The sequence below is a fragment of the Pavona decussata genome, unplaced genomic scaffold, assembly GCF_977016875.1.
Source record: "Pavona decussata unplaced genomic scaffold, jaPavDecu1.1 SCAFFOLD_214, whole genome shotgun sequence".
NCBI lineage: Eukaryota > Metazoa > Cnidaria > Anthozoa > Scleractinia > Agariciidae > Pavona > Pavona decussata.
This window is the reverse complement of record NW_028145619.1, coordinates 624,404-650,024: the sequence shown is the minus strand read 5'-3', so window position 1 is coordinate 650,024 and position 25,621 is coordinate 624,404. Positions and strand designations below refer to the sequence as shown.

The 25,621-nt window shown below is 39.3% G+C and overlaps 2 protein-coding genes and 1 long non-coding RNA gene across 4 annotated transcripts in view; 2 read left to right on the top strand and 1 right to left on the bottom strand.

The window, feature by feature from the left end:
* LOC146460103 (uncharacterized) overlaps positions 1–12,205 on the bottom strand; it is a 40,965-nt gene extending 28,760 nt beyond the window's left edge. The window contains exon 1 of the long non-coding RNA XR_014857697.1: positions 11,977–12,205. This is a non-coding gene — a long non-coding RNA (uncharacterized LOC146460103). The remainder of the gene's footprint in view (positions 1–11,976) is intronic.
* Positions 8,339–25,621, top strand: part of LOC146460101 (uncharacterized) — a 50,124-nt gene continuing 32,841 nt past the window's right edge. The window contains exons 1-2 of one of the 2 annotated variants that reach the window (XR_014857691.1): positions 8,339–8,410; positions 16,300–19,069. Coding sequence is in view for 1 of the 2 variants with exons in the window: in XM_085088416.1 (XP_084944542.1) it covers positions 16,306–17,214 (909 nt within the window). In the remaining variant the exon portion in view is untranslated. Of the gene's footprint in view, positions 8,411–16,299; positions 19,441–25,621 lie in introns of those variants that run through there. The other variant, XM_085088416.1, reaches the window with a different exon arrangement.
* The window catches only part of LOC146460100 (uncharacterized), a 67,695-nt gene continuing 66,835 nt past the window's right edge, over positions 24,762–25,621 (top strand). The window contains exon 1 of the mRNA XM_085088390.1: positions 24,762–24,803. The gene's annotated coding sequence lies outside the window, so the exon portion shown is untranslated. The remainder of the gene's footprint in view (positions 24,804–25,621) is intronic.

The window sequence follows — 25,621 nt, the reverse complement described above, 5'->3', positions numbered from 1 at the left end:
AAATAAGTGATGTCTTGACTTGCCATGGTTACAAAATATTTATCCCATTTTGATTTGTGGCATTTTTTTTCCCAAACCCAGTGACCAAATCCCATTTTCCCAGTGCAAAAACATCCCAATCCCAGTTCTTATTTTGCCCCTTCAGGACCCTCTTACTAATAACAACGCAATAGTGCGTAGAAAAAGGTAAATACAACTGATATCCAGTATTTACATGTAAAAACTATCAAATGTAAATGAAGTTGTCATCAAACTATGACGAGTTTATGAATGAGGGGGTTCGTTTTTAAAGGAACTGTGCTGCTGCGTCGGTTGGGAGTGAAAAAGAATGTTTGGTTTTATCAACAGAGTTGAAGAAGAAAGTAGCCTGGGAACGAGGTTGGTTGTAAGTGGTGCAATCGATGACGTCATTGCATCACACCCATGGTCACGTGACCTAAACAGAAAATGGAGAAAAACAGAAGTTTGTCTTTAGTTTAAAAATTTCCAGATCATAATTATTCAGAAGTATTTTCGGGAAAACGCAAGGAAGCGTTTTGTGTTTGGACAATTCTACACTAAGCCCTACAGCGATATGTGTTTCACAGTCTGACACGCCTGCTATGACAAAAATTGACATTGTGCACACTCGATTTAAAGAGTACAATGGTATTTACAGATACCGAGACAGCTTTTACTTTATAAACCTGAAAACATGAAGCTTAAAAAGACTCTTTTCACTCACTCGAGCCGCTATTATGTTGAACATCACTTGATAGCTTGGATACACATAATACATAGTGTTACTGTTTTGTCTTTCCGACCAGGGAGATACATATCACTGGTGATATATGTTTCCCCCTCACACATATCGCTAGTGATAAATGTATCGGGAACACATGTCACTTGCGCGGAAATGTGTTCCCCAACACACACATCACTAGCGATTTTTGTTTTCCGGCCCCGCGCATATATCGCTACTGATGTTTTTGTCGGGAAACACATATCACGGGGAACCACATATCACTCTGACACCGGTGTTTGGCGGTATTTATCTGGCTTTGCTAGCTGAAAGTAATCTTCTCAAGTCGCATCGCGAGTAAACGCAGATTTATGAACGAAGAGAGTACATTTTGACGTTCGAAACTTGCGACCCAAGATTTCAGTTTGTGTGTATTAACTCATTAAAACTCTTCCTAATTTTTCCGAGCAAAGTTACTCCAATGTGTTTTATCAATTAAGGTTTGCTTTATTCATTCGTTCTAAAATTCTTACAAGTGAGTTCGACATCTTCCTGAACTAAATTTGTACACAAGCTTATAGCACTGTTAATCGGAATTCCCTAGAATCTAGCTTACCACACAGACACAAAAAAAAAAATGCCACGAAGGCGGTTGACAATTATTAATTATTAATACCTTCGTACTTACCGTTTCGAGCCAAAGAAGCTCAACATTGTCAGTCTAGAATATTTTAAAAGCTGACCTGGAAAACGCCGACATTGTCAACTATAGAATCGAACGATTCACAATATTCTTATCGCTTTATAGAGAAAGCAATCCATACACGTGAGCCGATTTTATCTTTATGTTCTCCAACTTTTCTTCATTCAGCTTGAAAATTTCTGAAAACAGATCCTCACCGAACAATATTTCGGCTATAAATAAGAATGAGCTAACAATATCAACTGAAAAGACATGAGGTAGTTTGGCAAACGAGGAATTTAACTTCAAACTTTCCTCAGAGAAAAACACTCGCAAAATTTGTCGTGTAAACGATTTCACAAGACGCTCATTTAGATCCAAAAGAAGGATGACGCATTTATTGACCCACCTACTATACTTCAAAAACTGAATTTACCTTGAAAGAACATATCAAAGCAAACGGATAAATAAAAATGTCGAAACTTGAAACTTTGTTCTCCTCTTTCCTTTCAACACTTTTCCTTTGATAATACATTATTTATTATAACTTGTGAATATTTATTTCAATAATACTAATTATAACTTCTCAGGACGCTTTTATAAGTTTCATGTCGTTTCATTATCCGCCTCAGTTATCTCGCTAACTATTTAATGTACAACATTAATGCAAAATTAAGATAAATAAAATAAATAAGGCAACTTAGCAACGAGATAGGTAAAGGAGCCTTGAAATACCCGTTCATTTTCACTTGCGATTTGGAACGGCGGAAGCGCGGGAAAATGCTTTGGGACCCAGGCTACACTCATCAGTGACCCCCTGGAAACAATGTTTAGGGTAAAAACAACTCTTACATGTAGACGATGAGAAGTCCAAAGACTACTGCAAAGCTGACACAACGTAATATATTTTAAAACAATATTTCGGCTGGCCAAACCAGCCTTCTTCAGGTTTAGATGTTACTAAATTGTATAAATGAAATTGCAATATCATATTATGGAGGATGTTGCAATACATAGGAGCGGCGGAAATGACGTTTACAAGGTGGTACCAAAAGATAGGAAAGTAAGTAAAATAAAATATTTTTTTTTTTTTACAATTCATCACCTCTATTCAAACCGTGGGGTTCCAAGGTTCCCGCTAAATCTATAAGAAAAGACTCTCTGGCTTTTGGCGAGAAATATTAGCAGCTCGTAGGAATTGTGAGTCAAGGGAGGTGTTATGATAGCCTCGTGCGAGGAGATAAGCTTTTAATTCATTAACATGCTAAAACATCTATTCCATTTAGCTTAGCTCTTCGCATCCGCCGTATCTGTTCTACTAACGCTACATTTCAACTCCGCATTAATGAATTGAAAGCTTATCTCCTCGCACGAGGATATCATAACACCTTCCTTGACTCACAATCCGGCCTACGAGCTGCTAATATTTCTCGCACTGACGCTCTGCAAACTAACCGTAACGACTCTATTAACCGCATACCTTTTGTCGTTACATATAACCCAGCACTTCCTCACCTCTCTAATATATTACGCAAACATTTTAACATATTACTTTCCTCCGACCGTTGCAGGGACGTTTTTAAACACCCACCTATCGTCGCTTACAGACTCACTTCCAACGTTCGCGACATTTTAGTTAAAGCACAGCTACCGACTGTCACCGCTCCTAACAGCTCTAATTTACCACCAGGATCTTTCCGCTGTGGACAAAATTGCGCCACTTGTCCTTACATTACTAACGGTCTTAAACATTATACATTTTCTTCCACAGGCGAAACCCGTAACATCACTTCACACATAACCTGTAACACCAAAATATAATCTACATGGTACAATGTAACCGCTGCCATTTACAATACATAGGTGAAACTAAGCGACGTCTCAAAGACAGATTCAACGAACATAGACGCCCAGTTGACAAAACTAACATTACATCCAAACCAACCACTGTTTCTGAACATTTTCTTTATCAACCTAACCACTGCCACACTGACATGTGGGTGGGGACAGGGGGGCGGGAGCCCGGGAGAATAGGGGGCGGGAGGGGTACGGGAGACGGGAGAGGAAAGGGTGGGAGGCGGGAGTTCTAAGAGGACGGGAAGCGGGAGAGCCATACAAAACGGTGAATTTCTTTACTTATTAATGCGTTAGAATACTATCAAAAAAAAAAAAAAACTGAACAATGTTGTACAATGTTATTTGTCTTCCACTTAGCGTCCTCCGAGGCTTAACACAATATTTTATAACCGAGGAAACACGAAAATTCGTGCTCAGGCGATAAACAGGGTTACTTCCGGTGAAATTGTAAACCCTTTCATGGTGTTACGTCATATCTTAGCTCATGAAATGTCAAGCGTGGCATGTGGACACATATGTGAGTGCCGCGCAAGTTTTTAGAAGTCTCAAAAGAGGTGAGCAAGGCGAGCAAGTACGAGTCTTTTAAATGTAGAATCAGAGATTCAATGTCGTCAAAGACCATTTTATTAGTTCTTACTATTTTTCAGTGCGGTAGTGAGAAATCTGGGGCATATGGACGACCTTCTTGGGAGTTAGCTCCCAAAGACCGTCACTTGGACTGTACTAAAGATTTTGCTGCATGGTGTATGGGAATTTGCGAACGGAATGCTGTTTCAATGATCACGTGGAGAGTGCGGAGTGGTTCGTTTTACGACACCGTTTTTAATTTTAGACAAGGCGAAATCGATTCCTATTACAATAGGCAGCCAAACAGCATCATGGGAAGCAATCAGGAACGACTTTATGGAAAAGAGGAGTAGGATTAGGAGTAAAAGGAGATCAGTGCAGGCTTCTCTGCACATTGATGAAGACTTTTTTTTGATGAACAGTTTGTCCGGCCTAATTTTGGACGCTTTTTGCATTTAATGCAGTAATTCTTTCCTCAGAGCAGTAGCAGCGAGCTTAGAATTCACAACCAGTAACCCAGAGATTTAAACCTTGGATCAAAGTAGGTCCTAAAGTTTCATTTTACCTTTTCCCGATTAGGCAGGCATACCGAACTCTAAACTGGGCCGTTTGGCTGCCAGCTCGCCATGTCCCACTTCCCCATTTGAATTACATGATCCCAACAAATGAATAATTAAGAAATGCAACAATTATTACATTGCACGATGGACTGAGACTGTTGTCACTGAAAGAATGGTTAAACCGTCAAACAAGACGAACATGTTAGTCAACAATTAAATACAAACAGCGGTGATAAACATAGTAAACTTGCGCATTTTAGCTTGACGTAGCATATGAAACGTCAGGTTACATAAAATGCGCAAGTTTATTATGTTTATCACAGCTGCTTGTATTTTATTTCTGATCAAGCTACGATGGCTCAAGAACAAAAGTCTTTATGTTAGTCAAAACTTCATTAACTCAGAGTACAAAACCTATCAATTATGTTAACGTTAATCAAAATATATATAGTAAAAAATTGAATAATGAAAGGCCTGAGAATGGTACGTCCTGGTACAGCCATATGACTGATACGGGTTTTGAAACCTTCTAATTTACTCGGGGACTGGAGAAACGCGAAAAAGGGCGGGAGGCAAAGGTACGGGAGGCGGGAGGTTCCGACCCCCCTGTCCCCCCCCCCCCCCCCCCCTGACATGCAACTAATACCACTTGAAGTTATCCACTTCTCGCGTGATTCAATCAGAATAGCCAGAGAGTCTTTTCTTATAGATTTAGCGAGGACCTTGCCGGGGGACCTTGGAACCCCACGGTTTGAATAAACGTGATGAATTGTAAAAATTTTATTTTACTTACTTTGTTATCTCTTGGTACCACCTTGTAAACGTCATTTCCGCCGCTCCTATGTATTGCAACATCCTCCATAATATGATATTGTAATTTCATATATACAATTTAGTAACGTCTAAACCTGAAGAAGGCTGGTTTGGCCAGCCGAAATATTGTTTTAAAATATATTACGTTGTGTCAGCTTTGCAGTAGTCTTTGGACTTCTCATCGTCTATTTTTCAAGTTTGGCTGATTAGATCTCCTGTGAGATCCAACGTACAAGCAAGCAGGATCTTCGTTCACGGCTTTTGCAGTTTTTAAAGTTTTCTTAAATGTAGCTTTTTGTGTAGTACAGTGTTTTTTTTTTATACCAAAGATGGCTATATTGTGTGATAGTGAATAAAACAGCCTATCCCTGTCGTTATTTTGGTGGCTTACTGGCTTCTTCCTAGCTCAATTTCCCTTATAAACGATTGGCGGAGAGGCTTGTTACGTTTGGGCTTGCATGGGAGGCAGTACAAATCTTAGACCACTAAAGTCTTGCACGTTTTCTTCTCATTTCTTCGAGGGAAATATCCTTGTGAGTGCATAGGCCCTTCATTTACAGTGTGTTACAGTTCGTGTTTACTTGAAAAAAAAGACAATGTTAGTCTGAGGCCGAAATTTGAGAAACGAAATAAACACCCCCATCTCGACCCAGAAAATTAAATAAGCCCCCGGCCCGGGCGCTAATTCGAGCATTTACTGTGTATCCCTCATGCTCTTTGATTCGTTCCTGTATTGGCTGGGCCGCCCTGTTTTGCCGATGTAGATTTTGCTGCATTCGTTCGTTTTGCTGCTTAGACGGATGAGCCACGTCCTTTAGATGAACCAAATGTGACTTTGGTGTGGTGTCAGATTTAAAGTCCGTTTCAATGCGCTGCTGTTGTAGGCAGCGGCGGACAGGCCCGCAAAGCCCCTCTGGCTATGCAAGGAAGAACAGCTATGTACTTTTAAACTCAGCCGCAGACTCTCTAGGTGCCGGTCTACGGGTCTTGTTCAGCTTCTTCAAAAAGAAGAAAGGACAACCATTTGAAACAAAAACAGATGATAAATGTATCTTCACTTTAGAGAGAGCTGATGGCCGTGTCACAAGACGTGTGGCCAGGTCATACAAGCACTTGACAATACCATGCACGTGTTACTGATTGAGGGTGATGTGAATATGCTAGGTATTGATCATTGTGTGTCACTTTTCTGTAGATTCTGGTGATAAGGCGGCCGTCTGGTTCTCCTGAAACTAACGTGCTTAGGAAAGCGACCTTACTGTCTGTTTTGGTCTCAATGATGAAATGGATCGAGGGCTGCTGGCTGGTGAGATGTTGCAGATAGTTGTAACACAACCCTGGTCCAAGATGGTGAAAGAGTCATCTACGTAGCGCTTCCAGATCCCTGACTTAACGGAGCGTGTAGACGTTAGTAATAACAGCAGAAACTGGTCTACCCATAGCAAAAAGAAACCAATTTAGAGTTTCTTGGTTTATGCCAAAAGGAAAATTATCCCCGGTCCCACAAAAAGAAAGCGACTGCTGTGCGATTACTATTTTTTGATGATAACGGATAGGAGCTTACCAAATTTAGGTAGTAAATAAGACTTACAAGAGGCTAACAGTAACTAAAATTACTGACCAACTTGTGGCCCTGTTAAAAAAGGCAAAAATTCAAATCAAATCAAATGAAAATCCCACTCAGTAGGCAAAGAGACGAAACCTTTGAGGTTGCTTAGTTTACGCTATTTTATTTTGTTTCAAACCTGATAAAGATATTAAAGGACGTCTTTAACTCCTTCCACAGAAACGAAAGGCCGCTGTGATATTTATAAACGTCTCTTTTGATCCAGAAGGAAAAAGAGAAGAAACTTAACATTAGAAGGTCTAATTTTTTAAAAAATTAAAAGTAAAGATCCCGGTTAAAACATGATGAAAGAAAGTAGTCATCTTAGTTATCGGGAGTCTAAGGTTTCGCAACAACCCAAAGCAGTAAACATTACACCAGTAAATGTTTTGTTTTCTCATCTTTCTCATACTGAGACAAATACGTTAAACCTTTGACACCATTATTACTAATACTGAATATAATGATAGTATATTCTAGTATCATAAAGTCTATAAATCATTGGTAGCTTCATTACGATCACACAACGTTTAAGGCATTCAGTCGACCGTTGCTTATGACCCACACTGGGCTATAAGCGATCAGTAACAAGATCACTTAGAACAATCGAGGACATAGATTCTGATTTACTGTAACTGCTTTACTGCCTTGATATGGTGTTTTACACCTCCTGAACCATGATTAAAAAAACTCGTTTTTTGTGACACAAGCAGGTAGACAGCGTCAAATTCGCCTTCAAAATTTACTCTGAGTCGTCCTGACGTTCCCATGGGACCACGGGAAAGTTTGCTGTGTAGGCTAAACGACATCAATTGATCCACTATGCAGACTAGAATTTGTTATTTCTAAAATAAAATAAGACAGCGTCAAAAGTGAGAAAAGCCAGTTCCCTCTCTTTATTGCACTGAAGTTTTTTAAACTGTTCCGTCAGAGGCTTTTCTTTCCCGGTTTTCGGTTCCGGTCAAAGTCTCTTTCTATCTTTATTTAATATGACCCTCGGTCTTGGAGGCCTCGTTGCGCGAGGGAGAAAACCTCTGGTAACCAAAGTAGGCAAAGCTAAGGTATACTAAGCTCACAAAGGAAAAAAAGTAATTCTCTAATTTGCGCACAAGGGAACCTTTATACCTCCACAATCTGGGGGAATTTAGAACTCGTAAAAAGAATATTTTCCTGAAGTCCAGTCCAACTTGGTCCTCGTTGCGCGCGAGAAAAACCTCTGGTACAACCTCGTTCCCAGGGCTTTTCCCCCCACGAGAAGGGAAAAGCCCTGGGAACGAGGTTGCCTCTGGTAGCCAAAGTAGCACACAAAACAAAAATAGTACATCTACTAATTTCCTCACGACGAACCTTTACATCTTCATAACCTGAATTGAGAATATCGAACTAGTAAAATTTGCCTCCTGTGTCCCTCCCTGCTGGTTTCTGACAAGAAATCCAACGCATAAAATCCTCAAGTCCAGTCCAACTTTACACGAAGCTAAGTAACCGCTCGTTTTCCACGGTTTGTCAAACAACATCACTCAGCCATCACTCAAAGACTCAGTTTACGCGCGTGTTGTGGGTTGTAATCGGGTAACTAAGCGGCAAGATTTCTTTTATTGAAGGTAAGACAAGCTTTTCAGTGTATTTTCAGCCACATAAGTGGTATTTGGGTGATTCCATTAATCGATAGAGACGAGCATAGGGTGATTTTTGGGTAGAAATGATGGTTTGAGGTTGTGACCTGACCGCCATGTTAATTTTCAAAGCACAAGGAAACAGTGTTTGTTTGGGATAGTGGCATCGAATTTGACTTTTAAAATACCAATTACAATAGAGACCGTTAACTTGAAGTCCCTGCTAACTCGAATAAAATCCGATTTCCCCTGTATTTGACCCCACTTTTAAGTCGTTGATTTTTCGCTAAACTCGAATTCGGTTAACTAGAACTAATTATACAGTAGAACCCCGGTAAGTCGAACTCTGAAGGGAGATGGAAAACTGTTCGAGTTAGCGGGGGTTCGAGTTATCGGGGTAGATTAAAAATTCGACTTTTCATGTAAATAATTTATAGTTCATTGATTATCAGCACTTTAGTATACAACCCAGGGCAAATTAAACTTACTCTCATCAGAAACTGTAAGTCCCATGTAAGCTGAACCTTTTGGGTGAAAAAAACTTTGTCAACATTTTAAAGAAAGAATGGGAACGCCTTGAGATGTGAACATTTTTAGTGACAGCTTAACAGGCAGTGCATGCAGTTTGACTAAAAAGATCGGAAACGACTGTCAAATGCGTGATCTGTCGCACTGATTAAAATGAAATTGCTTTATAAGTGTCAATTCCAGTGTTTTTTACCGATAACGTGACAGGAGGAGCAAAGGATAACATCAGTGGTGAGTTGCAAGAACCAGAATTCGAGTTATAGGGTTAAATTTTGATCAAGGGAAACAAAATTTAGTTTGAGTTAGCAAGGAATTAGAGTTATTGGAGTTCGAGTTATCCGAGTAAAAGTGACTGAAAAGTATGGTCAAATCCAAGGGAAATGGGGCTTAGTTCGAGTTAGTGGGGAGTTTGAGTTATCTAAGTTCGAGTTACCGGGTTCCACTGTACTTTCCTTGGCTCAAATTAAATTAACACTGGTAACTCGAACTATATTGTAAACACACAAAAAAATGTCGGTCGGTAAACCTTATAATGTCGGAACATGGCTTATTGACCTGTGAAAATCTTTAATCTTTGTTGATAAGTTGTGTGTCAGCCTCTGTACTGCCTAATAATAATAATAATAATCATAATAATGATAATGTCATGCTGAATTCCCTCAAAACCCTCAGAAAGGATTAATTTTCTGCTTAATGTACCATAACAATCTTCTTATTTGTTTGAATAACTTCAAACAATTCCTGCTGCATTGGAACTACCAAAAAAAAAAAATTCCAAACCTTGTGAAGGGTTGTTAACATCCACCTTACTCATAATTGATATAATCATGTTTCTTTTGATGAAAAACAAAACAAAGAACTAAAGTTTTTATCTAAAAATGTGAAAAGCTTTAAAGAAAGTTAGATATTTGGGGAGCAAGGGATCTTACATGAATTGGGAAAGCAATGATCATTAAGTCCCTGGACCTGTCACATTGGATATATTGGGCATAATAATAATAATAATAATAATAATAATAATAATAATAATAATAATAATAATAATTTATTATACCAAGATTGATAGACCAGCCATGAATAGACCAGCTATGACTTTTTTACATTTTTATATAGAATATGACTTTTATATATTTTTATATATTTGATATTTTTAGACCAATGAATTTTATATATTTTATATATTTTATGTATGTATATATATTTTATTGATTTATTCACATGCTATTTTAAGTTTCGCTTGGCTCACAGGTTACGCTATGCGCCCTGTGGTGCTTTCTTCTACTGTGCATACAGATAGTTTTACTGCGCATAATAATAAAAATAAAAATAATAATAATAATAATATAGTCAAACCTCCATGCTCGACCACCTATTATAAGCAACCATCTATTCAAAACACCAAATCTTTCCCAGTCAAAGCCCTATAATTGAAACCTCTTGTAAACAACCACCTCTCTTAAGTGACCACGAACACTTTTTGGGTTGACCGCATTACAATTTTCCCTGTTTTTAACTTCTTGTAAGCGACCATGTGACACCTGATTTGATCTCCATGTTGACTGTAAATACTAAGCTACTCACAATTAAAGGAACTTTTAGTGACCACCTAGCACTAGCCTGCGAACAGCAGACGTATTTCCGGTCGTACCTCCGAAAAGTAACGTCTGCGATCTCGAGCTCCGAAACGATTTCCGTGACGTCATTTCTTTTCTTCTTTACTCGACCAATGAAATTGATTGATAGAAAGATGTTATTGATAACACGCGCGAAATCGCGAGGACCGACAACTGCTTCAGAAGCGGCATAAGTAGCCATGAGTGCGGAAACGCCGAAAAAAGTTACCTCGGCCGAAGGAGATTGTTTTTTGTGTAAGGATAAAATTCCCAGTCTGAAGGAGAAAGTGAAGATCTTTGGCAAGAGTGAACTGGAGATTGGTGCGTTAATTCATCGCTCACTTGGAGTCGATTTAATTTGTCTTTTTACAATAACTGTCCAAATTCCCGCGCGCTGATTGGCTCGTAGCTATTGTCTATAAGAGTACAGACAATAAAAATGACGTCAGATGTAACGCGCGCGCTTTCTCAACGAAAAAAATAGCCAATTCCGCTCATACTTTTTCCGTGTTATTGTAAAAAACAAATCGACGGCAGTTTTCTATGGTCTATACTCTTATAGACCATAAAATGACGCCATAAAATGTCCAAAACTTGGCAGTGAAACCACTCGCCTGCGGCTCGTGGTTCCACTTGAGTTTTGAACATTTTTTGACGTCATTTTATGGTCTATAAGAGTATAGACCATAGAAAACTGCCGTCGATTTGTTAAGTTTACGTCGGCAGCGAGAACCTCGCGATGTGCCGCTTGTGTTATAACATGTTGAATGCCTACAGCAAGGCCTTTTAAAAATTAACCAGATCGTCGATGGTATCAAGCAGAAATTTGAAAATAACGGACCTCTCCATATCAAAAGATTATCGAAAGATTCAACAAAACCGACTCAAAAATTAAAACCGAACCTCGGGCTTCAAACGGACTTTACAAGACCAGGACAATGGCGACAACACGGTAAATGATGTTTTCCGATGTTGATTTGCTTTTAACAAATAGTTAAAGTGATGATTTGAACCAGAATTCTGTAACTTCTGTAATTTTCATCGCAAACGTGCCCGAATTTACTGCGAGTGATCGCTTTGAACAAACACGGAAACTGAAAGGTTTTTGCCTCTAATACCAAACGTATTGTTTATTTCAATAAAATGTTTCGTAGGAAAAGCTTTTTGTTGATTTTTGTGTCTTTGTGAATTCATATATGCGTTTGAGAAGCGACATATGCGTAATGAAGGACAATTTGCATAAGCGGGTTGAAATCAACATGCCGTGAATTTTAGCAATTTTTGCATTCAAGTGTGTTTTTCGGCAAATGATGAATAGGTAACCATATTAATTTACGTGAGAAAACATTTGTTTAATCATTCCAAGTTTAATATGCAGTTAATTTTGGAAACCAGCGATATTTGTTTATCTACTGCGCATTTTAGTGAGTTAAACCGCGTTCCCCATCTTCTGCCATTTAGTTTTTCTCGCGGACATCGAGATCCCCACGTAAAGCCCACGCGTGTTAGCTCCACAAACAGAACAGCCGAATTCTGATTGGTGAAGAACTATTGACGTCACGGAAATCGTTTCGGAGCTCGAGATCGCAGACGTTACTTTTCGGAGGTACGACCGGAAATACGTCTGCTGTTCGCAGGCTAACCTAGCACTGGTTGTACAATAACTAGAGAAATGTATGCAATAAATTATTTTGAAATAAGTAGCTGTGTCAGACCTGTTCCTAGAAGAGACCCCTTCTGGTTTGACTCTTGTAAGTGACCACCTCCAGTAAGCGACCACTTTATCTTGGCATTTTGGCTGTAATTATAATAATAACTAGTAATAATCAGAGATTAGCGAGATAAATTCGACCATAAATTAGGGAAGAGGAAATAACATTAACTGCCAGATATTTTCACATGTTTATTTAAATCGCAAAAACATGTTATCAGCCAGTATATAATATAGTGTTTATAATATAATGGATATTTTGTGTGCTTGCTTGTCAAGTTTGACCTTCTCTTTGCGTTTGGTGTGCTTACTTGTCGAATTCTGGACTGTGCTTCGTTGCTGTGTGGACTGTTATCAGATAAGTTGCGTTGTTTACGTTTGAAGTTAGAGTTACTGTCGTTTGGAATCTTGCAAAAGCATATTAATATGTTGATTTGAATAATGGAGGTTTCGCCCCCTGTCGAGTTCGCCCCCCACATTGCCGTTCAACCTTACAAATCAACAGAGTTTGCCCCATCGATGCATTGAATATGACCGCTTATTTTAGTCAATTTGCAAAAGCACATAATAACAGATGATATTGGTTATGACTTTCAGAGAGTTTGTGGCTCTTAAAGGAGTCACTGGGCTCTTTGGATTTTATTTCTGCACTATGAAATCAGGCATCCCTAAGGCCCCACCTAGGACAATCGAATACCGTTCTTATCGCAACTACGATAAAGAATCCTTCATTAGAGAATTGAAAGAAACTGATTGGGGTATCGTCGATGCCAAAGGTGATGTGGATTCTGCCGTGGACATGTTTAACACCCTTTATACTGACATTGCGGACAGACACGCCCCCATCAAGAAGACACGTGTTAAAGGTATAAAAACACCTTGGATGACATCAGACTTAAAGAATGCCATGCGTGACCGGGATTATCACCACAAGAAGGCAATAAAGACAAACTCAAAATACCACTGGGAGATGTTTAAGAAAATCAAAAACTTCGTCAACAAGCAGGTGAAAAAATGTAAAGCCGACTATTATTCAGACCAAATTGAACAGAACAAAGGTAATCCTAGTGTACTTTGGAAGACGCTTAACGAAATCACCTCAAGAAAGTCCAGTCCACAAGTCACCTCCATTGAGTCAGACAGCGTCTTGTACACTGATAATGAATCTAAAGCAAACCTTTTGAATACGCATTTCTCCCTGATCGGTCTTAAACTGGCAACCAAAATCAAAGAAAAGGTTCAATCTGTGGTCAGTGATGCTACTATGTGTTTCTCGCCTGCTGGAAGTACCGCCGAAGAAAATTCGTTTTCCTTTTCATATATCACTGAATCGTTCGTTTTCAAGCAGTTGAAGGGTTTAAAAACTAACAAAGCCATAGGATTAGACCGCATCAGTGGTAGATTGTTGAGAGACTCTGCTGATTGTATAGCACCTGTTCTGACCAGACTATTCAACCGGTCTCTTCAGACAAGCGCCTTCCCAGCAATCTGGAAGCAGGGTAAAGTAACCGCTCTGTTTAAAGCAGGAGATCGCACTGACTGTAATAACTATAGACCCATTACTGTTCTCCCAACCATTAGCAAGATTCTTGAACGGGCTGTGCACATTCAGCTGTATGGTTACTTGTCTGAGTCCAAACTGCTCACCCAAAATCAATTCGGTTTTCGCCCTAAACTGTCTACTGTAACTGCTCTCGCCCATTTTACCGACAACATTCTTCAGAGCTTAGACAGCGGCTGTATGACTGGTGCAGTTTTCATAGATCTTTCGAAAGCATTCGATACAGTGGATCATGAGATTCTTGTAAGAAAACTCAAGTCTATTGGTGTCTCTACCCAAGTCAAAAAATGGTTTGTGTCGTACCTGAATAACCGACATCAAGTAACATCAATTGAAAACTGTCTGTCCCCTTCTCACGAAGTTCGCGTTGGCGTACCGCAAGGGAGCATCCTTGGTCCACTTCTATTTCTTATCTACGTAAACGACCTCCCACACTGCTTGGAGTACTGCAAAGTTGTCATGTATGCAGACGACACTGTGTTATACTATAGTGGGAAGAGCTGCCACGAAATTGAATCGCATCTAAATGCCGACCTTGGCAAGTTAGGACATTGGTTTGATAACAATTACCTATCTTTAAACACGTCTAAATCTAAGTTCGTACTGTTTGGCAGCAATCGCAAATTGCAAAGTTGCCATGATGTCAAGCTTGTTATGCATAATGTTTGCCTCGAGAATTCAGATTCAATCAAGTACCTTGGCGTGAAAATTCACAAGAACATGACTTGGAATGAGCAAATTGATTCATTAATTACCAAAGTGAATCAAAGGGTTGGCCTATTGAGACGTGTCAAGCCTCTGTTACCAGTAGATGCACGGATTACACTGTATAACACTTTGATTAGTCCCCTTTTCGACTATGCTGATGTTATCTGGGGTGACAAGGATAACACTACACTTATGGGCGATTTGCAGATTCTGCAAAATAAGGCAGCAAAGTTATCCTTGATTTGCCTGGCTATGCCTCATCCACCGATGCACTCAAGTCACTTGGCTGGCCAACCTTGTCCCAACGTCGCCTTGTACATAAATATATGATCACTTTTAAGTATATTCATGGACTTGTAGATTATAATTTTAATATTCTTAAGAACAGCGACATCCATTCCTATAATACCCGGAGAAAGAATGATTTCCATCTTCCACAAGTGCGAACTAACTACAGAAAGAAGACACTCCTTTACCAGGGTATTAAGGAATGGAACCTTTTAGAACAGTCTTTCAAAGACATAAAATCGTTTTTAATTTTTAAGCAACGTATCAAAGAGTGCGTTTTTAGCTAGTTTTTAATTCTTATTTCTTATTTTTATTTCTTACCGCCAACTTTGTATTTTCTACTTTTAAATAATTGTAATTTTTAAAATAATTGTAAGTTTTAAATCATTTCTCAATCTACAGGGCCCCACTGAATATCACTTTCGTGATGTGAGCTCCCTGTATAAAGATTGTTATTATTATTATTATTATTATTATTATTATTATTATTATTATTATTATTAAAATTGGGGGGCGAATTCGATATACCAACGGCCGGGTCTAACTAGATTGAAGGCAGGGGTCGAACTCCAAAAGTGGGGGGTGAACTTGAACGAGTTGAACGCGACAGGGGCGAAACCTCCTGCTACCATTCATTTCCTTCGTTTCTAGCGGGAGTCAAGTTTCAGGTTCTTGCATCGTGTTTAGTGTGCTTTGCTGGACGGCTGCGCTTGCTTAGATAAGTTGCGTTTTTTAACTTACAGGTTAGATTTATCGACGCCTTCACGAATTGTGTACGACTGCGAAGACACACAAATAAGTTTGGCCTAGTGTTGTTTACCTGTTTCACTACAAGAAACCAACGCTGCCTGCTAGAAGCAACAGAAATGAACATTGATAAGCTTTCGCAAGACTCCAAATGCCATTAACTCTAACTTCAAACGTAAACAATGCAACTTATCTGATAATAGTCTACACAGCAAGCAAGCACACGAAACATGAAGAGAAGGTCAAACTCTACAAGCTAGCACACCAAAAGCAAAGAGAAGGTCAAACTCTACAAGCAAGCACACCAACGTGCGAGGCAAAACGTGACACTCGACTCCTATTCAAACCAAAGCACAAGGTCGATGGAAATCATTTGCCCCTGAATAATTTTTGAGGGGATGGGGGCAAACTGGTGTCAATAAATACAGTTTCCAAAAATGTCGATTTCCACTAAATTATGAACGCCTTCCTTGTCAAATGCAATAATAATACCCCCAAATTACATTGTTTTGTATTACTGTAAAAAATATGAATGATTAAATTAATTATACTAGTACTAAATTTTTTTTCCAGTAGAAACAAGATTCGTTTTATTTGTTTAAATTTTTTTTGCAAAAAAAGCTAAAGATATTGAGATAATTATTTTTATAATACTTCTCAATTTAATCTTCTGAAAGTTGATTTTAATTATTTATATTATTATGTTTCTCTGATTAAACAGGAAAACATGCCAAGAATATTGAGGTGCAGCAGCGGCGTCAGAGGAAGGAGTCAGAGGACTCATGTTAGGGCTCCCACAGAGGAGAAGAGATATGAATGCAAACAGTGTGGAAAGTGTTTTAGTCAAGAAGGACATCTAAAGGTTCATCAAAGAGTCCATACTGGAGAGAAGCCTTATGAATGCAAACAGTGTGGCAAATATTTCAGTCAAGTAGGACATCTGAGGAATCATGAAAAAGTCCATTCTGGAGAGAAGCCTTATAAATGCAAACAGTGTGGCAAGTGTTTCAGTCAAGTAGGACATCTGAGGAATCATGAAAGAGTCCATTCTGGAGAGAAGCCTTATAAATGCAAACAGTGTGGCAAGTGTTTCAGTCAGGCAGGACATCTGAAGAAACATAACAGAGTGCATACTGGAGAGAAGCCTTATGAATGCAAACAGTGTGGCAAGTGTTTCAGTCAAGTAGGACATCTGAGGAATCATGAAAGAGTCCATACTGGAGAGAAGCCTTATGAATGCAAACAGTGTGGCAAGTATTTTAGTTTAGCAGGGAACCTAAGAAAACATGAAAGGGTCCATACTGGAGAGAAGCCTTATAAATGCAAACAGTGTGAGAAGTGTTTCAGTCACGTAGGAAATCTGAGGAGACATAAGAGAGTCCATAGTGAAGAGAAGCCTTATGAATGCAACCAGTGTGGCAAGTCTTTTAACTACTTAGGAAGTTTAAGGAAACACAACAGAGCCCACAAGGGTGCTGTTAATGGTGTTAAGGATACCCTGTCAACTCAAACCTCCTCTTTGCGACACTCTCAGTCAGAAGATGATGAAAAACACATCTGTTGGATTTGTCAAGAGGGGCTTTGTAGTGAGGCTCTACTTGTTGAACATTATGAAAACCATATGACTAGTGTATAGATTTGAATTTGTTATGATACCTGTTACTTCTAATTACCATCAACAACTCACTCTAGAAGGCTGGTTTACTAACTTAGAACAAATGCCACTCATCCATTGCCTTCAACTACCTGCACCATACAAACGACTTATTGGCAACATCAATGAAACAAACAAACAATAGACCCAAAGACTTTTGACTAACAAAAGACAGATCGAAATGCACCAATCACTTTTCACAGTCTTCACAGCCAATAACATCATGGCTTACTGACAAACCACCAATCACATCTCAATTTTGTTGACCAATCTCTGTTAACAACCAGAGACATACATACCATCTGCTGACTTTCCACGATTCACTTGACTCTGAAGATGACTTCTGCTCAGGTTGTTGAGACATCAGTCAAGGCCACCCCAAACAGTCCTTGTCAGGACTGTACTCACCCGGAAGATTAGAATTTACGTACTCATGAAATGTATTTAAAACTCTCAGTTTAAACATTCCGTTAAAACGGAATAATGGCTGATGAAATGTTTTCCATATTCTATAAGTCAAAGGTAAAAGCTGCAAAAAGCATGAAACGTTCAGTTGCAGGGATACAGTTGAACCCAGTTGTGTAAACACTTGCTTTGTTATTGCAGCGGTTACCAATAACATGCAACCTTCTGCCTTCAACAGAGCTGAATAAAGTTGACTTTTAGTGCATGTCATTGAACAAAGAACAGCCATTGCCATGAATTTTGACAAGATTCCAGGCTAAGAGACCAAACAATTGACAATTATTCTTTACCTTTTGACAGGCTTGTAATCTAGTTTAAGGACGGTGCCTACTAATACCGAACTATTTTTGTCCGTTTTATGACTATGCGGGAAAAGCAGATCGTAGCAAGGGCTATTGGAATCCAAAAAGAAAATTGGGGGTAACCATGCATTTTTCAGAGATAACTAAGCAATAATTTCTCTAAAAAGCGCCAAAATATAAAGCAATGTATGAGATTTTTTCCTAAATTGACGCTTAATTATCTCTGAAAAATGCATGGTTACCCCCAATTTTCTTTTGAGATACCAAAAGCATTTGCTAAGTTCTGCTTTCTCCGTATAGTTTTAAATCGCGCAAAAATATTCCTGTATTAGTAGGCACAACCCATAGGAAAACCGAGTATCTCGAGATGCGCAGAACGTATGCGCAGTAACAATAGTAGGCACCGTCCTTAAGTTACACAACCCGCCTCGATTAGCTTTCCTTTATGCGGGTTGTACATTTTTCTAATTTGTTAAATTTTAAATTATTGAAAAATAAAATGATTGATTGATTGTGATGAAAATTGTCCCGTAGGTGCGTGAGTTAACAGGCAAATTATCCTGTGCAGTGAAAACAATGCAGTGTCCTAAAAAATAATTGATGGTTTTAATTGATATCAACTTTTTTCGATAAATGTAGCCTTTTTGTTACAGGTAAAGTTTTCAATTTCTTGGCTTTGCTACTTGCTGTTTAGGTCTTGTCACGATTAATAGTAATGTTATGGGTTTTTCCTTGATTGATCCTGTGCCATGCAACTTTAACCAGCTCTTTTGAAGGTGGAAGGTTGCATGTTTTTGCAGCTCATATAATTTTTTATGCGCTTATGCAATCGTTTCATCTTGTCCCATATGTTTCCATAATGGCAGGTTTGACTGTAGAGTTTAATTACTAAATAAACACCTCCAGCCAGCTTGTATATCATAGGATAATGTGTGAGGCTGAAAGAATGTCTGAAAAATGAATAGCAAGTCGAGAACTGAACCTTTTGGATAACTGCAACATTTTCGAGGACAATGTTTAAGGCCTGGGCATTATTTTTTGATATACATATGCCAGCAAGCCAGAAAGGTGTTTATGTATTTTAGAACTCACTGACTGATTCCTGAAATGTGCATAATTTACTATGGAAAAGACAAAGCAGCCAGTGATGGCAAAGATGTAATTGCAGCCTAATAAATGTAAGCTAACCAGTGTTCTAAACTTTATTAGATGATTAGATGTAACAAGTAAGGCCCCACATTTTGACATATTTTCTTTTTTCCTGGTCGAAAAAAATGGACAACCGTTACCAAATAAGATGACTGTTATAGTCTGACAAACACTGTAAGACTTTGTACCATGTCACATGTTTTGGCCAATAGGAACGTTTCAGTGGGTTATAATTAAAGGGGCCAAAGCAAAACCATTGTAAGTGATGAGGTTGCCTTGGTATCCAAATTTCTTTGAGTTTTGTCTTATTTGGCATGTATAATTTTATAGACTAGTTCTTGTGTCAGGAAGACAGTTCCATATCAACTTTGTGATCAGTTTGAGGGTTCGAATTTGCCCATAAAGCTTACGACTTTTGCCTAGAAGTTGATCCAACTGTCAAGTGATGTTTGAAATGATACTAAACTAAAGTTCGAAACAGACTTCGTCACATTAAAGTAATAAAAACTTCTGTTAGCTTTAGAGAGAGAAGAAAAGAAGTCATTTCAAGCATCACTTAACGGTTGGTTCAGGTTTTAGGCTTAATCCATAAGCTACTTTGGTGAATTCGGGCTTTACCTCGGTGTGAGAACCTGAGAAACTGACAGCTGACGTAAATCAATGGAAACAAAATCGTCAAAACAGAGAAGGAAAGCAATAACCTACAACACAGACCAAAAAACTGTCACGTTCTTACACCAAGGTTACCCTGAATTTGAGCCCCCAAATCACAAAGCATACAGGGAACCATGTTGTGACCCAAGAACCGGTCTGTATGCTTGTTAAATTAGAGGGAATTCAGAGAAATTTAGAAGCCAAGGTCAAATCATCTCTCGGTGGAGAGAAGCGACAACCGAAAATAAGTCTGCGTTTCGCAGGCTGCTATTGCGTTCGTAATGTCAAAGATTAAACAAGTCTTCTGTTACAGTTGTAATTAAATAACGTTTTGTGTTATCATCATCCGCCGTTACTTTTTCATCGCTTTCAGCAGAACGATGCCGCTGCCTGTTTACTCCTTTTGGGTAACAAAAATGCACGAACGCATGGATTGAATTATTGCCAATGAAAACCAACTCATATGGTGAAAATAAAGCAAGGGGGTTAAAATTAATTACGAAACCTTTTTCCTTTCATTTCATTTATTTCTGAAGGCTGCACCCTTGCAATGGACATTTAAAACACAACTGTCAACTGTGCTAAGTGGCATTGTCAATTTTCTTTTTCGTTCTAGTGTCTCTGCCTTTCACAAATCTTTGGAATTAGCTGGATGATTTCCAGCTGTGCTTTTATTGAGTTTTTGACAGTTTTTTTGGTGTTGTCGATGAAATAATTTCCTATGGTTTCCTTTCAACTGTCCAATCAAATCCAAGCCCAGCTGGAGGTGGTGTCGTAAAAGCGTAAAAGTGGATTTTTCAACGCTGATTTGGCCAGCTGCAGTAGTCCTGAGGAGGGGCGGGGGTGGGGGGGGGGGGGGGGGGGGTGTACCAACGCCGTTTCTCGGTCCATTTTTTTTCCAGATCCTACTTCCCAGTGTTCAAATCTCATTCCCACTAGCAGAATTCAGAAAAATCCCAGTGTTATACATACCAGCTCTTTTCTCTTTGCGTCCACAAAATTAAGGCTTCAAAATACGACCCAACAAAGACCCAAAAATTTACGAGAATTTGTGAGTTGTTCTGAAGACAGGATCGTTTTAAACTGTACTTAAATGGCATATTGGGAAGTTACAGCGATTAACTTCTTATAGGAAATAAGCGATGCACGGTTAATTTTACGTCATAGTTAATTAACATCATACTATTTTACAGCATTGTCATTTAAGACACCTAAATTTCTAACAAAGTTACATGTCATCTACCTATCCGTCAGAGAGACACATGTCATTCAATATTGATTTTAAAATGTCTTTAGATTCGTCAATGTAACGATCGTTATCTCCAAGTGGATAACTCACGTCTACATTCTAGTGCAAAATGTCCATCGCCTTTCTGTCTTCCCATTTTACAGTCACCTTATAAATAAATAATCTCTTCCCCTCTTTACGCACCACACAGTCAAATATGGCCCGAGTATAAGCTGGAAACAGCTTCTTGTTCTAGTTTAAAACAGGGTATGATGTGGGGTTAAATGTCTTAGAAAGGGTCTGAAAATTTTGAATTCCATGTTAAACGGGATAGGGAAATCGGAGAATTGTGTCTTAAACAGGGTCAGGGTTTGAACGCCCGGGCCGCACCTCCCTACCCAAGCATCTGTTGAGTACCCCCCCTCCCCCCCGGGATCTAGAGTAATGTCACGCATTACGCGTACGTTTGTATCCTTGTACGTTTTTCAATGTTTCGCTGTTTATGTTTTTAAATTAAATTCAGGGGAAAGCAACTGTTATTCACCTTTCATTTGAAGACAGAAACCGTTTCTACATTGATTGTTTTTCTATAGTAAACGTGAGACATCTTCATTAGTCTATCTTGGCCCGCGAGGTCATAGACTGATTTTAGTTGCCAAATTTTCGGTTGAGCAAAACTAACCTTGAGGCACTAAGGTTAAGTTGGCCTAAAAAACACTCCGGTTAGCCTAAAGAACACTTCAGTTAGCCTTAATAGGACTTCAGTTAGGTTAAATAGCTCCCCGGTTAGCTTAATGGTTAGTAGTTTATGTTAAGGTTGTTCATACCTCGCATGCCTCGCAATATTTTGTTCATGCCTTGCACATCTGGCTCGCATATTGTAGACACTCCTCACGGCCCGAAAACAAAGAACGCGACCGAGAATTTAAAGAATTTGATAACACGACAGAAAACGTAACTCGTGCCAGCCGAGTACAAAAAACGAGACCGAGAACAATAACTCGTGGCCCGAAGTCTTATCTCTCGGCCCATCGCGACACCAAAAAGAAAAAAAGAATTTGATAATGCTACCGGAACCTTAACTCGGTCCGCCTTACGACCCGAGTATTAAAATAAGAATACACTAGTTTCTTGCTGTATTTCAATGCATTGGCAATCACAATCTACTTAAAATCATTGAAATTTACTTCGTTCTTCAAAAGACCAATAAACAGACATCGAAGCTATTCCTGTTTAAGCCATTAGGTGATGTAGTGATACCCTGTTTAAGACAAGAAGTGATGAAATAGGTACCCCGTTCAAGACAAAACACCCTGAAAACCACACCCTATCGGGCCGCACGTCCCCGTTAAGGTCACATAAGGGAGTACCCCCCCCCCCCCGGGGATACACGTGATAACCTCTTGTACCAGTGATGAATTTCATAGTGCGGACAGCTTCATCCTTACTTGTACCAATCAACATTTCATTGGTTCGCACTAATCTACCTTTACAGCTCTTGAAACGAAGAACTAAGCTCTTCCCTGGACTTATTCATTGAATACCGTGTAGCTTGAAAATTTTGCGGGTTCTAATTTTTGCGGATTTTGCGGATTGACCCCGATCTGCAAAAATTAGTTCCCGCAGAAAAAAACACCCGCAAAATAAAACGCCGCAAATATTAACTCCCTTCAGTCAAATCAAAAACTCCACTTTAATAGATCTGCGCCACTGGGGCGATATACATTGGACTTAAACAGACCAACCATGCTCTAGTGGCGCTTCTACGGCGGCCTGCACAGAAGTTATTTCAATTCTTGAAACTTCAACTGAACAAGAGTGTTATTATGATCGGCTGAGTCTGCCTCATTGCGTTACAGTAGGGTAAAGTTTTGCATTTTAGCAGGCCGCTCCCAGTTAGGTCTCAATGTTGTATACTTGCTACATCTTTCACTCGAAAGCCCCTCTGTATGCCTAGAAAGGTTTCAGCTACGGTAATTCAAACATTCATACTGCTTTCTTGTAAAATAATATAGTGTTTGGTTGTGCATAGTAGGCCAGGTAGGCTTTTTGTTTTGTTTCGTTGTTATTCAGTCTCTTTACGCAGTAAGGTATTACAGTGATATGTCTCTAATATGTCAGTAGAGTGAACTGTGACTCAACATACCGTACAATAAAAGTTAAAAATATTAAGGTTTCTTCCACTTAAATGCTCTGCTGCTTGAACAGAGCATCGCAAAAATTAGTTCCCAGCAAAAATTTTAGTTATCTCGAACCGCAAATATTTGTTCCCGCAAACCACAAAAACTCACCAATCCGCAAAATAAAACTCCCGCAAAGTTTTTTTGCTACACGGTAGTCACTATTTAAATACCATTGTTGGTATGACTAGTTAGAATATGATTTACCGGTATTAAACCTCGAGTTCTGTTGTTGGACGTTGTTGTTTTGTCTTGTGAAAAACGCAGGTTACTATAGAAATTATTACGCATAAAGAATCAAATTCGCGTTAATTAAATGATGTAAGCATATACCACACGGAAATTCGCGTTAATCAAATGCATGTAAAGATAACTTTTTTGAAAATTCGGGTTAATTTTATAACGCGTAGATTTTGTTCGCGTTGTTTCTTCTTATAATAAGGTATTTAGGTTACAAGTTGCTGCCACTTCACATTCCTGTCATTCCTGCCTGCAGGAAGTCTGTCATCCGGCTGTAAGTGTTGTTATTCTTCTAAGGCTGGTCGGACGGATCATGCTCAGTGTTGTTTCAAGAGCGCTGTCTACTTCTTCTTCTGAGTCTCTGTCACTGGCTCTTAAGTTGTCTACCTGTTCGTTGTTAGACGACTTTGGTGGTGTCACTTCGCGCGCGTGATCTAAGTAAAAAGTACGGCTGCTCGCAGTCTATTTTTCATTGCTTTCACTCATTTTTAGTTTGCTTTTTTATCTCAGGGTGAACGAGATCTAGAATTTCCTTCTTGGATTTCTTGGCAGAAAAATAGCATTTGCCCGTTGGCTCTTGCGGTCGGTTTCCCGGGAGATGAGCTTCTTGGTTTGCACGATCTCTTCACAGATTCTTTATTAGTTGGCTTCCAAAGGAAAAACCATAAGGGGTAGACCCGGGTAGACCCCAAAAAGTCTAAAGTAGGAAGGATAAGCTATCTTAGTGTGCAAAAGTAAAAAACAACATGGCAGCAGGCGCAAGGTCGTCACCTTTGAAATGGCTACAAACGCGAACAAATGCTTCAGCTTAAAAAGTAACCCAACCAACATTAAGCCAATTTGTTCCTCTAACTCTGAAACGAATTTCAACTGGGAAAAATATTACAGACTTCGTTAATGACGAGATTTTCAACATGCCGACTTCTCCAGACTGAGACTTCTCTGGGCGCGAAGACTACTGATCAAATAACGCATTCTGATTGGTCGAATGCCGTGTTAATGTGTCTCTCGGTCTCGGAGGCCTCGTTGCGCGTGAGAAAAAACCTCTGGTAGCCAAAGTAGGCAAAGGTATACGAAGTTCACAAAGGAAAAAAGTAAATGCTCTAATTTGCCCACGAAGAACCTTTATACCTCCATAATCTGGAGGTATTTTTAACTCGTAAAATTTGCCTCCCTACCAGTTCTCGAGAAGAGATCCAACGCATATAATCCTCAAGATCCTCAAGTCCAATCCTGTTTTTATTCACGAAGCTTGGTAATCGCCCTGTTTTCTTCGGTTTGTTCGAAGGCTGTTTACGCGCGTGTTGCGGGTTGTGATCGGGTAACTAAGCGGCAAGATTTCTTTAATTGAAGGTAAGACAAGCTTTTCAGTGTATTTTCAGCCACATAAGAGGTCTTTGGGTGATTCCATTAATTGATAGAGTGATTTTTGGGTACGAATGATGGTTTTGAGGTTGTGAGTTGTGACCTGACCGCCATGTTATGTTTTCAAAGCACCTCGAAACGTAACTGTGGTTGTGTAGGATAGTGGCATCGCATTTTGGCAAAATTTGACTTTCAAAATATGTATCCCTGCTAACTCGAATAAAACCCGTTTTCCCTGGATTTGACCCCCCTTCTAAGGCCCGGTTCAGACGCCGTACTTCTCATGAGCCGAATCAAATTCAATGAATTTAGTTCATGTGAAGTACGACGTCTGAATCAATTTACAACGGCCGATCTAATTTGGATCGGCTCAGCAATTTTACCCGCCTGGCTCAGCGGGAAATAATGGCTGTGGACTGGCTTTGATTCAGACGCCGTACTTGCCATGGGCCGAATCAAATGTACCCTGCGAGCAGAGGCCCTTCGATCTTCCTAGATAAGTCGGGAAGAGGAAGGGACCTCTGCGAGCCGCGTCGACTTTTCCTGTTGAGCATGCATTAAATTCAAATGTAACCGAGCCTTGCTCAGCCTCGATTACAGCAATTAACTATTCATTATGTGTTACAGTCAATCCAGGTCACGCGTGAACAGTATTTCCAAAAATGAAATGAACATTCGAATTTCTCTTTGTAATGTTCGACATGTGAATGCAATGTTGGACATTTCTCTGGAAATCGTTCCGAAAAAGACGCATTAGCTGAAAAAAGATTCAAAGTACTTGGGAAACAATTGTTATTATTGAAATA